General features: G+C 32.4%; 1 protein-coding gene across 18 annotated transcripts; it reads right to left on the bottom strand.

Annotated features, from left to right (window-relative positions):
- Positions 1 to 1,560: 1,560 nt before the first annotated feature.
- Positions 1,561 to 11,113, bottom strand: LOC109808653 (uncharacterized). 18 transcript variants are annotated; one of them, XM_083072560.1, is made up of 11 exons: positions 11,038 to 11,113; positions 8,634 to 8,698; positions 8,473 to 8,551; positions 8,209 to 8,341; positions 4,617 to 7,720; positions 4,357 to 4,537; positions 3,571 to 4,049; positions 3,347 to 3,482; positions 2,974 to 3,249; positions 2,798 to 2,902; positions 1,561 to 2,180 (listed from the first exon to the last, which is right to left on the bottom strand). In XM_083072560.1, exons 9-11 carry the CDS (start codon positions 3,058 to 3,060, stop codon positions 1,722 to 1,724), a joined length of 651 nt encoding a protein of 216 aa, XP_082928686.1. In that variant the 5' UTR covers positions 3,061 to 3,249; positions 3,347 to 3,482; positions 3,571 to 4,049; positions 4,357 to 4,537; positions 4,617 to 7,720; positions 8,209 to 8,341; positions 8,473 to 8,551; positions 8,634 to 8,698; positions 11,038 to 11,113; the 3' UTR covers positions 1,561 to 1,721. The 18 variants fall into 18 exon arrangements, 8 of the variants coding, with proteins under 8 accessions (XP_082928686.1, XP_082928678.1, XP_082928680.1 ...); XR_014433093.1 differs by lacking the exons at positions 1,561 to 2,180; positions 2,798 to 2,902 and having other exon boundaries at positions 4,617 to 6,618; positions 7,611 to 7,720; XR_014433087.1 differs by lacking the exons at positions 1,561 to 2,180; positions 2,798 to 2,902 and adding an exon at positions 10,772 to 10,783 and having other exon boundaries at positions 11,038 to 11,077.
- Between the last annotated feature and the right edge of the window lie 759 nt (positions 11,114 to 11,872).

Below are 11,872 nucleotides of genomic sequence, written 5' to 3'. Positions count from 1 at the left end.
AAAACTCTTGATCCTATTATAGTATTATGCTCTCAGTAGTACATGTTGAGCAAGTATGCTCTGTACTCGCCTCTTTAAGAGGATCTTGTACAACATAACGCTATGAACCATTGATCCAGTATTTTCCGATCCTTAGGATTTATGATTAATTTTTCAAATATAAGACAGAAGCTGAAATAACCTCGGCGAAGGACGCCGAATAAGTAAGCAAGTTCTTATATTCTGATAGATGAGTCATAAGTCTCTAAGGCTCTCGGCCATATTGACCAATGGTAATCAAATATATATATATATATATATATATATATATATATATATATATATATACATATATGTTTTTGTCTTTATCGATCGATGATAGGGTGATTAAAAATAAAAATAGAGTCACAATATATTAAAGAGTAAATTATACCTCACACTTTTTGTATTTTTTTAAGATTATAGTCAATATCCCTTCATAATTTAAATCTACAATAAGATCCCTTAAAAATTGAATAAATGTTACATTGACCTCCCCTAATTCCAAAGATATGTATCATGTGACTTGCACATAACTTTCAATGAATTTTTCTCTCCCTAAAATACCCTCATCTTCTCCAACTGCTCCACCCACCCCTTCTCTCCTGATGGAATCATGCCAAGGAGGCCAAGAGGTGACACCTTGAAGGAACCAAGAGGAATGGGATAGACATGAAGACACTACTAGAAAAATTAAAATTAGAGAGGGAACAAATCCGTCACTAAATTTTATAAAATCCGTCACAAAATAAATTAGTGCCGGAATTTGTGACGGAACTGATTCCGTCACAAAAATTGGCGTCACCAAATCATTAGTGACGAAAATTTCAGTCCGTCACAATTAGTGACGGAATGAAGGCGTCACAAAAGATATATTTTCCGTCACTAATTTCTAACAATAAATGTTTATAAATTAATAAAAATCCGTCGCAATTTGTGACGACCTGTAACTCCGTCGCAATTTGTGAGGGATTAAGTCCATCGCAATTTGTGAGAGACTACCTCCGTCACAAATTTGTGAGGGATAAAGTCCGTCACAAATTGTGATGAATAGAATCCCTCACAAACTGTGATGAATAGAATCCGTCACAAACTGTAATGACTAGAATCCCTCACAATTTGTGATGACTAGAATCCCTCACAAACTGTGATGACTAGAATCCGTCACAAACTGTGATGACAAGAATCCCTCACAAACTGTGATGACAAGAATCCCTCACAAACTGTGAAGGATCTATCACAAGAACAAAATCCGTCACGAATTGTGATGACTAGAATCCCTCACAAACTGCGAAATCTGTTATAGACTGCTATGATAAATGGAATCCGCCAGTTATATTGATCTTATAAAGAACTTTTTTTTTACGTGAAGAATATGTTTTTCTCCTGTAATTGTGATATAATTTTTTAATTATGAATATAACAAATAATTTATTAATTAATAAAAAAAGTTGAATTTATTGTCTATTTGTTTGAAAATTAACAATAAATAATTAGGAAAAATTTTTCAATTCTATAAAAGCATGTAACTAAACACGAATATAAGAAAGTCAAGCATACCATATATACAAATAACACCAAATATAACAAAGTTTATGATTGTAGCTGATCCGTAATGTATGATAAGTACTGTAGTAAAACTTAAACATAACAAATTATAAGTTTAAAGCATAGTAAACATAATAGTAAGAGATAATGCATCCCTAAACATCTATATCATGATCATCATCTAACTCATTATCATCAGATTGTACAGTGTCAACATCATGTGTAGGAGGAGGTTGGGGAGGACGAGAAGATTGAGAAAACATCTCCATAAATTGCTTCAGTTGCTCACGAACCAACCGAGACTCTTCCTGTGAAGCACGAATCAAATCTGCATGGCTTTGCAATTGTTCTTTCAATGTTTTGTTTTCTTCAGACAAATTTGAAACAAGATTTTTCATTTGTTCATACTCAGGAGTTGAGATACCATCTAAGAATGTAGAAGAAGAAGGTTTATACTTCCTAGCCTCTGAACCTAAACCAAATATTCTTCCTTTATTGTTCACACCACCAACAACATCATAGAAAATACTAGTTTCAGATTGCACACTAGAGGCAACATGATGTCCCGATAATTGTTGTGACTGTCTTTCAGATAACCGTCTTCCATACTCATTCTATAAAAAGAAAAGTAAGAAACAAAAGTATATAAAAATTAATGACAATAGAAGATCTCATGAATGTCATGAATGATGCAAAGAATCATGCAAGAAGAACATACAAAAATACTTAGTAAAAAGTCTAAGATGTAACTTATGAGCAACATGACTAGATAAGTATGAATTCCAATGAAATTAGTAACTTGTAAACCTAAATGCAACACCACATACACATGAATCTCATTGAATTTAGCAATTAGTAAACTAAGATGTAGAGATGGTGGCACTTCACATTACATGAAACTAAAATTGAGCACAACCAATAAGGTGAAATGATTCTATGTTGACATAATTCAGTAAAAAATTCAAATCATATAAAAAAAATTACATGCTATAAATGGTATGGCTTGAAATTTTGAGACCATTAATTGTAACCTATCTTAATATGTCAAGTCGACAGTGAAGGACGGAACATGACAACTTTCACAGTACCATAACCATTGTTGAAACATAACCATTGTTGTGTCTCTAATATAACCATTATATGTCAAGTCTTGCAAACATAATCATTGTTATCTCTCTAACAGAATCAATCAACTTCTTCATAATTCAATATATATAAAATTATAACTTACCGCTATCCTTTTTGCCTTGGAAGACACCCATGTATTCTCGTTCGCTGTCTTATGGGTCTTTTGGAATAGGTCCCAACATGTTGGAGTCATATCTCTAGATATTTTCTGAAGGAACAAAAAGTAATCTAGTTTAATTTTAAATTTTGCTCCTGAAAAGAATAAGTTAATATACTTACCAATCTCTTAAAATGCTCAGAAGTAGGAATGGATTCTCCAGTATGCAATGAACCATCAGAAGAATTTCTATTTTTAGCATTAGTCATTGACTTTTGTTTCCAATTCTCATCATTCCATTTCTGTTAAAGTTCTACACGTTTTTGCTTTGGAATCCAACTCCCTAGATCAATGCCTCGTCGCACCCTATACATAGCATTTGAAAGCCCTTCAGATGCTTTATGGTCAAATGCTTTTCTTATTTGTGAATCATGATCAGGTAGCCACTTGAACTTCCTCTACATCAAAAATTTATAAAATTTTATATAAACAATGTGTAATTTAATGCAATGAAAAATATAAAATGGTTATTATAATATTTGTAGTTCTTTATACCTGAAACTCTTCAAACCACATGTTTGCCACACCTTCATTAGTGCTTTTAACCTCTCCATATGATTCCCATGACCCTTCAAACTTCCCTTTGATTATTCTTGAAATTTCACGGGTAGGGTGAATTGGTAGGTCTAATCTATAAAAATAAAATAGAAGAACTAAAATCACTTATAACAGGAAACATGTTTATATTGATCTAAAAGAAAAGAATTATTAATACTTACGTGTTTTGTGGACCTGGACGAATCCAAATACGTCCATCAGAGTCAAAACTTCCAATTTCTAAAAATGGATCAATAGAGGATGATGATCCAACAATTGGACTACCAGCAGCATGAATGGAGGGATTTGTCTGTGGTCTTTCAGTCATATTTGGGGATTGTGCCAAAGAAACATGAGGGGTAGGTATAGACTGGTTAGTTTGAGGAACTAAATGTGGTTGAGAAATGGAAGTAACATGAGGGGTAGGTGTAGCTTGGTTACTTTGGGGAGTTATAGGTGTTTGGGAGGTGGAACCATGTGTAGGTTGTGTAATACAATGAGGGGGTTCTCCAATAGAATGTGTTGGCTGAGAAGTAGAAGGAGAAGTAGAAGGTGGTGGCACAATGGTGGTACCTCTACCTCTCCCTCTTCCCCTACCTCTACTAATACCTCTACCAGTGCCTCTCCCTCTTCCTCTATCAATCATGTTATTGCTCACAATCTATATACACAATGTACAACATTAACAAATAAAGTTTATTAAGACATCAATAATAAATTCAAGATTAACAAATAATATGTACTATATAGTAATATATGCATATCCACAACAACCACAACATTATGACATCAAAGTCTATTAATGCACACATATCAACAACAATTACAACATTACTTGATGTCAATATGAAACATGAAATTAAGTTAATTCTTCTTCTTCTATTTCATAAAAGAGTCAATATGAAACATGAGATTAAGTTAATTTGAATCTATATCTTCATAAGTTTCATCATAATCATCTTCATTACTTGATGTCAATTGTATGTCTTCTTCTTCTTCTTCTTCTTCTTCTTCTTCTTCTTCTTCTTCATATGGGAAGGATAATAATATGATGCAAATGTCGACATCTCCTCAAGTAAATATGCTTTACAAATTGAGCCTTCCACATAAGCTTGGTTTGTAACTTTCTTTCTTAATGATCCTATAAACCTATGAAAAAAGTAAGTCTTAAAATTCAAGCAAAAAAAATAAGCATGTTGTAATAAATTTAATATTAATAATAACTAACCTTTCAAATGGATACATCCATCTATATTGAACAGGGCCACCAACTCTTGCTTCATATGCTAAATGAATTGGTAGATGTTCCATTGAGTCAAAAAAACTTGGAGGGAATATTTGTTCTAGTTTGCATATTATGATTGGAATGTTATCTTCTAACACACACAACTTCTCTTCTGAAAGCAGGGATGAAGTAATTTCTCTAAAGAATTGACTAAACTCAGTAAGAGTGTTCCATATAGGCTTAGGCAACACTTTGAATGCAAGTGAAAGCAAACGTTGCATAAACACATGACAATCATGACTTTTCATGCCAAATAACTTTGCTTCCCTCAAGTCAACACTCCTACTCAAATTGGAAGCATAACCATCTGGAAGCTTAAGACTTATAACTCATTGACAAACAACTAGTCTTTGTTGTTTGGTTAATGTATATTGTGCCTTTGGCTTTACAAGGTTCCCAGTCCTGCCGACATTTAGTTCTAAACCTCTACGCTTACAATGAACTTCCAAGTCCTTTCTAGATTTGATAGTATCCTTTGTTTTTCCTTTGGTATCCATGACTGTGAACAAAATATTGAAAAATATGTTTCTCTCAATGTGCATCACATCAAGATTATGTCGAAGAAGATTTGTCTTCCAATATGGTAATTCCCAAAAAATACTTCGTTTTGTCCAATTGTGCTCTTTCCCAAAGCCTGATGGATTTTGTTCTTGGGATTCTTCAATACTTGGTAGATGTTGCACCCTTTCCCATATTTCTTGACCACTCAACCTTCATGGAGGAGTTAGAACCTCAACTTTGCCTTTTGTAAATGAAGTTTTATTCCTTCTATATGGATGATCTTGTGGTAAGAATCGACGATGACAATCAAACCATGATGTCTTTTTACTACATGCAAGGCTAAACCCTCTATTATTTTCCATACAAATTGGGCAACCAAGTCTTCCCATTTTCATCCAACAACTTAACATCCCATAGGCTGAAAAATCATTGATCGTCCGCATCAAAGCTGCTCTCATCATAAAATTTTTCTTCAAGGATACATCATAAGTCATAACTCCATCATCCCATAACACTTTCAATTCATCTATAAGGGGGTGCAAGTACACATCAACTTTATTCTTTGGGTTGGATGGCCCAGGAATTATAATGGTTAAGAACATGAACTCTCTTCTCATACACAACCATGGCGGAAAATTATAAGGAGTAACAATTACAGGCCAACAAGAATAAGTCCTACCAGTTTTGTCAAATGGAGCAAAGCCATCAGCACACAACCCTAATCGAACATTTCGAGCCTCTTGAGCAAAATCAGGCCATGTTTCATCAAAATGTCTCCAAGCTTCTACATCTGAGGGATGAGACAAAGAACCAGGTTCTCTTTGATGAGTATGATGCCATTTCATTTCATGAGCTGTTTGCATTGAAGAATACAATCGTTTCAACCTAGGAACAAGCGGGAAGTACCACATACTTTTAAGTGGCACTACTTTGTCCTTACCTCGTCTTGTAAAACGTTTATACCGCTGCCTTTGACAAACTTTACAATTTTGGAGCATCTCATTTTCCTTGTAGTACAACATACATCCACTTGGACAACAATCAATTTTCATACTTCCTAACCCCAATTCAGCAACTGTTTTCTTTGCTTGGTAAATATTTTTAGGCAAACGATTGTCATCTGGCATTATATCCCCCATAAATTGCATCCATTCATTAAAACATCCTTCGAATAAACCATAGTCTGTTTTCAAAGTTAAAGCTCTTAAAGAAGCAGACAAAATAGAATATTTATCACAACCATCCCATAAAGGAGAATGTGCATCCTTTAACATTTGAAAGAATTTTTGTGCCTCTACATTTGGATCTTCCATCATTATGTTGTTGTTGTCATCATCATGTTGGTCAAGGTGGGTGCCAATTTCTGGTCCAGCAGCATCCATGACCAATTGTTCATAATTATCAAACATTTCCCTAGGCCCATTACTAGCATAGTATGATTGATCTGCAACCATAGGAGGAATTGGGGGTATTGGTTCACCATGATTTGTCCAATGATAATAGTTAGCCATGAATCCTTTCTTGCAAAGATGCACCCTTACTAAGTTAGGTGTTTCATATCTCCTACACTTACATTTCTTACAAGGGCACCTAATCTTCCCTTGTCCAATATCATCTTCATTGTGTTCCAAAGCAAAATTCACAAATTCATTAATTCCAACAATAAATTCTTCTGTGATACTTCTATGACAATCCACTCTATTATCCATACACCTTCTATTTTCAGGAATATTCATTTCTTATGCATATAATAAGACAAAATTAATTATTATAACAATTTTAATCTATTTTCTCCTGTGACACTCCTATGAGCATTAACACTTCAATGAGGGGTTCACTTCAAAAATAACACTTAGTGGAGTTACTCCACTCAATAATAGCCCATACATTAGTCGTTTACATAGAGGCATAGTATATATATATATAAACCATACTTGTAGTAGAATAAATAGTCTTAGTTGACTATTTCTTATTTTATTGTTATTCTGAACTAAACAGTAACATTTGTCTTCTGAAATTTAATAACAAGTAACTAAGTGTGCTATATAATCCTATCAGCTGCAAACAATCATTGAAAAATGCGTTTATAGTATGTTAATGGAAAAATTATTGATTCAAGATCTTGTGTATTTAATTTGTACAATTAATCAACTATACTCTTAATCTTTCATGTTTTTATTTTGTAAAGTTGGCAGCTGTCAGTACATAATGCAAAATATAAAACCATCTAATCAACTATACTCTTATTTTATTCTTTCATGTTTTTATTCAATTTGATTTGGTGTTCTACGGAGGTCGTTTTCTTCTTTTATGAAGATTGTTATTTTTCGGATTCAATGAAGGTCAGTCCATATAAAACCAAGTTGAATTTGTCCACTAAAACCAACTCTAACAGTAATAATTATAAAAACTCAATGATAAAAAGGTTATAAATACCTTGAGTAAATCAGAAACCTTCTTAGCAATATATTTTTGTTCAATATTGACTCCCTCCTATGTTACTTATCAACATGAATGCACAGTATAACTTCATCAACACATTACACCTGAAAGTATAACTTAATAAATTCTAGGAAGAATATATATAAATTATTGCAAGTATATATAAATAGACGAGGCAGACGAGAGGCAAGTAGTATAAAACAACAATGAACCATATTAATATCAACCAGCTAATAGAAAATAGCAATTAAGAAATAAGATATTTTGGTCTATGATCATGGTCTTTTCACTAACTCTCGTGATAATTAAGAAGATTAAATTTGTAAATTTTTTAATATGATAAAATATGTAAATTTAAAAGTTTAGTGATAAAACTCGTAAAACCGTAAAATATAATAATTAAGATAGAAAGAAATAGTAGAAAGCAAACTATCCTTGCAATTGTGGTGGGGAATATTTATCACCATTGACCCATCATAATTTGTCACTTGTTAATTACTGTATGAGTACAAACTATAAAAGGAACCTTTACATCAACCAACCAACCAAACGAGAATTATATAAATTATAAAGTAGAAACTGAGGAGGCTACCTTAATTAATTGAAGTCATGTAATTAGAAAGGAACTTAGTAGGGAATGCACCAATAGCAAGTCATCACCGTTAGCTAACTCTCAAAAATCAAACCAGAATTGCAAGCTACGCCAAGAAACCAAACATCACCCTCTGTTTTTACAATTAACACACAACCATGTCATCCTATTCAAAAGAGACAGTAACGCTTACATTCAAAATACCGATGATCTTAACTGATAAATAAACAATTCACAAGATAATACTTTTACAATAACACATGCCTGTGCCAAAGGTGATACTCGGGGACTGATCCCTCCTTCACGCTCCATCTGTGCCAATGTACAAGCTATTCTGAGCTCCCTGGTAACAGCACAAATATCATTAAAATCCTCCATCCATTTGTGTTCCAAAGAAATTTCAAGAAATAAAAATAGCATGTCACTTTAATGTTTCTCCCCCAAGAATAGCTGCTAAAAATAATCCATCTGGCTTCAATGCTAATCTAGACTGCAAAACATTATAAAAAATAAAAAATTAGATAATAATAAATGATATTAAAACTAACATTTAGATAAGGATAAAGACAGGTAATTTGCACATAAAATTTTTCTCCGTATTGACGAAAGAAAATGCTCAAACATTAATGAGAATTATAACTCAATTATAAGCCAAATTATCCATAAATTACAATCAAGTCCTTCCCAACTAATGAGGCTTTAACTAGCTGTTTTTTGTGGCTTCTTTTGGTCATAAGAATTTGCAGATGTTCAAGAGTAAAAACACATTTAGCTCATAAGGTGTGTGACTTTGAACAGTGTTTACAGACTCCACATCCTGACTTTGTCAAACAGCATTAGAGACTAACTTACAAAATGGTAGGATATATATTCTTTCAAACTATAAAATCCACAGTTGCTACTCAGTTACAGTGTTTGTATGCTACAATACCTGAGAATTGCATAAAGCTTTATAAATCTTTTGCTTTAAACATAACATATAAATCTTAATCGTTTCAAATATCCATTATATTAAATCGCTAAAATGAATTAAATAGTTTTCCAGTCAATTTGATACGGCATTCACCCCTAGTAATGTTTACACCGAACCAGTGGGTTGAACCCGTCAAACTGTGAACCATGTCTCCACTTCAAACATATCCGGTTCAACCAGAAATCAAATTGGCTGAACTATGTCATAGAGGTCTTGCCAGTCAACCTTTGCTTTAGTTTTCAAAAAATCACCTAGAAGATTATTACCGATAAAATTTGTTTTCTAGTTGATAGTGTTTTTTTTCTGAATTAAAACCTGCTGTTTACAATCATTTACTCATTGTTCATTGTGGAGAATTCTAAAATCTGAAATCAATAGAAGTATGCTTGTTGAAATCATGCTATCCACTAGTTGGCTTCTACTGGTTAAATTCATGCAGCTGCAAAATGTTATTGAACTTACATGATGCTTTTTAATTTATGCTTTCAAGTAGCCTGGCTATGTGATTTAATTTACTCTATTGTTTTATCTCACAGCATTCCACTGACAGTGGAGTGGTTAGTTAAGCCGCCTCATGACTATTTACTTGCTGGCTGCCATGATGGAATGGTATAATTCCATAAAGGTTCAATTATTTGTACTTTACCTTCTCTAAATTGATGTTTACCTTGCTTTTTAACAAATAGGAAGTATATTTTTCCATAATGTTTCGTTATGGAAAAGGGAGAAAACATTCAAATTTTTTTTCCATAATAGCATTGTTGTTTTAAAATATCAGCATATTGTTGTCTGAAGCCCTTTTTTCACAATATATATCACTTTTAATATAATTTGCTTTATATTTATATAGGTGGCTTTGTGGAAATTTTGTACAAATTCTTCATCAAAATGCGAGGGTAATAATTTTGTTACTTTATGTGTGTCTCATGTTTACCTATTTGGTTGTTAGAGCAGGTAGCTATATTGAAAAATAAGTTTATGCTTTATTGTTTATTTACTAAATTTGCAATCTACAGATTCAAAGCCCGTGCTTTGTTTTGGTGCGGATACAGTTCCTATTAGAACTGTTGCTTGGGCTCCATTTGAAGGGTTAGTAAAAATAAAATTTTGTAAAAGTATATTAATATATAAATTTTCTTAGTGCCTAATACCCTCAAAACTTGATGACACTTGAGGAAGACAAAAGAAAACCATCACAGTATCACAATCTGCGCCTTCAATATTTTTATGAGAATTAACATAGCACTAAGAAAGTTTATGGCACTTAAACGCCCCACTTAACTAACACTCACTCACTTAGTCTATAATTAATTAATCGAGTAAACAAATTAATTACTACACTAACTAATCAGTCTAATTAATTAGTCTAACTAAACTTATTTCATTATACTAACTTATATAGTCTAATGCTAATCCTCAAAAACTAACTTACTCTAATTTTTATTTATCTAATACAAAACTAACGAAGAAATTAATCAAAAATTAGTTTCTTTATTATATGGCTTTTATCAAACAATTAACAACCATAATAAAAAATAAAAATAAAAAAACTAATCAAACCAAATGTTTTTGGAACATTTCCACACCCACCTCTACACGCACCTGACATGGATGGCGAAAACAAAGCACAACATATTCATTCCATAAACACGTTCATCCCAATATCAGCACAGGAATGCAATCAAACAAAAATGAAAAGAAAATGTGAAAATGCAACAAAATAGGAGCAACACGATCAAGAAAGTAAAAACAAAGAAGGCAAAGGAGCACCCCAAGCCAGAAAGAGAAAGGAGTAGAAAGACATTGAGTGAGGAAGAGAATAGAGAGACATTTGGGAATGGAATTGAAACCCTAACCTTAGGAGGGGCAGCGGACTCCTAATTTTTTCGGGAGACAGAGCGAAAATTAATTGCAAGGCGCGGGACGGGTTTGGGACTCATAAAGGAAGGATTTTATTTTATTATTTATTTTCAAATTTTTTTAACAATATTTTTTTAAACAAATTTTACATTAAATTATTAATTATAGTCATTTTTTAACTAAGTTATTTAATTTTTGTTTTTACAATCATTTTTTATTATTTTTATACTGAATTTAAATTTATTCCGTAAAAGCCCAAAATCGTTGGGCTAGAGGCCCAATTGATTGCCCGGAACAGGCCGTTTCAAAAGTGAAACAGGCCGTTCCGGAATAAGAAAAATGCCCAAAACTGAAGAAGTAGAACAGGCCGTTCTGGTTTCAGAACGGGCCGGTCTGCTGGTTTTGAGAACGGGTCGTTCTGCTTCTCCAGTTTTGGACATTTTTCTTATTCCAGAACGGCCCGTTTCACTTTTGAAACGGCCCGTTCCCGGCAATCAATTGGGCCTCTAGCCCAGCAATTTTGGGCTGTTACATATTCAACTTATTAAAAATCTAAATTTAAGATATTTCTATTTATCAAATTCATCTTTTTTATATAAAATAACATAAATATAAATTATCGTTTCAATAATTTCTAAATTCATTTTTAAAAATTTAAATATATAATCATATTTTATTATAAATTCAATTTTAAAATTAGCCTAATTTTGAATTTTGAAATTTATATAATTTTTATGGGTTTTTTAATTAAAAAATTCAAATAACTAAATTTATGTTATTTTGAATATTTTATTTAGAAATTTGATTTCATTTGAGTTTTTCCAAAAAAAA

This window comes from Cajanus cajan, chromosome 4 (assembly GCF_000230855.2).
Source record: "Cajanus cajan strain Asha chromosome 4, NIPB_CcT2T_4, whole genome shotgun sequence".
Taxonomy (NCBI): domain Eukaryota; kingdom Viridiplantae; phylum Streptophyta; class Magnoliopsida; order Fabales; family Fabaceae; genus Cajanus; species Cajanus cajan.
The sequence above is the reverse complement of the archived record's forward strand: the minus strand, read 5'-3'. Positions and strand labels throughout refer to the sequence as shown.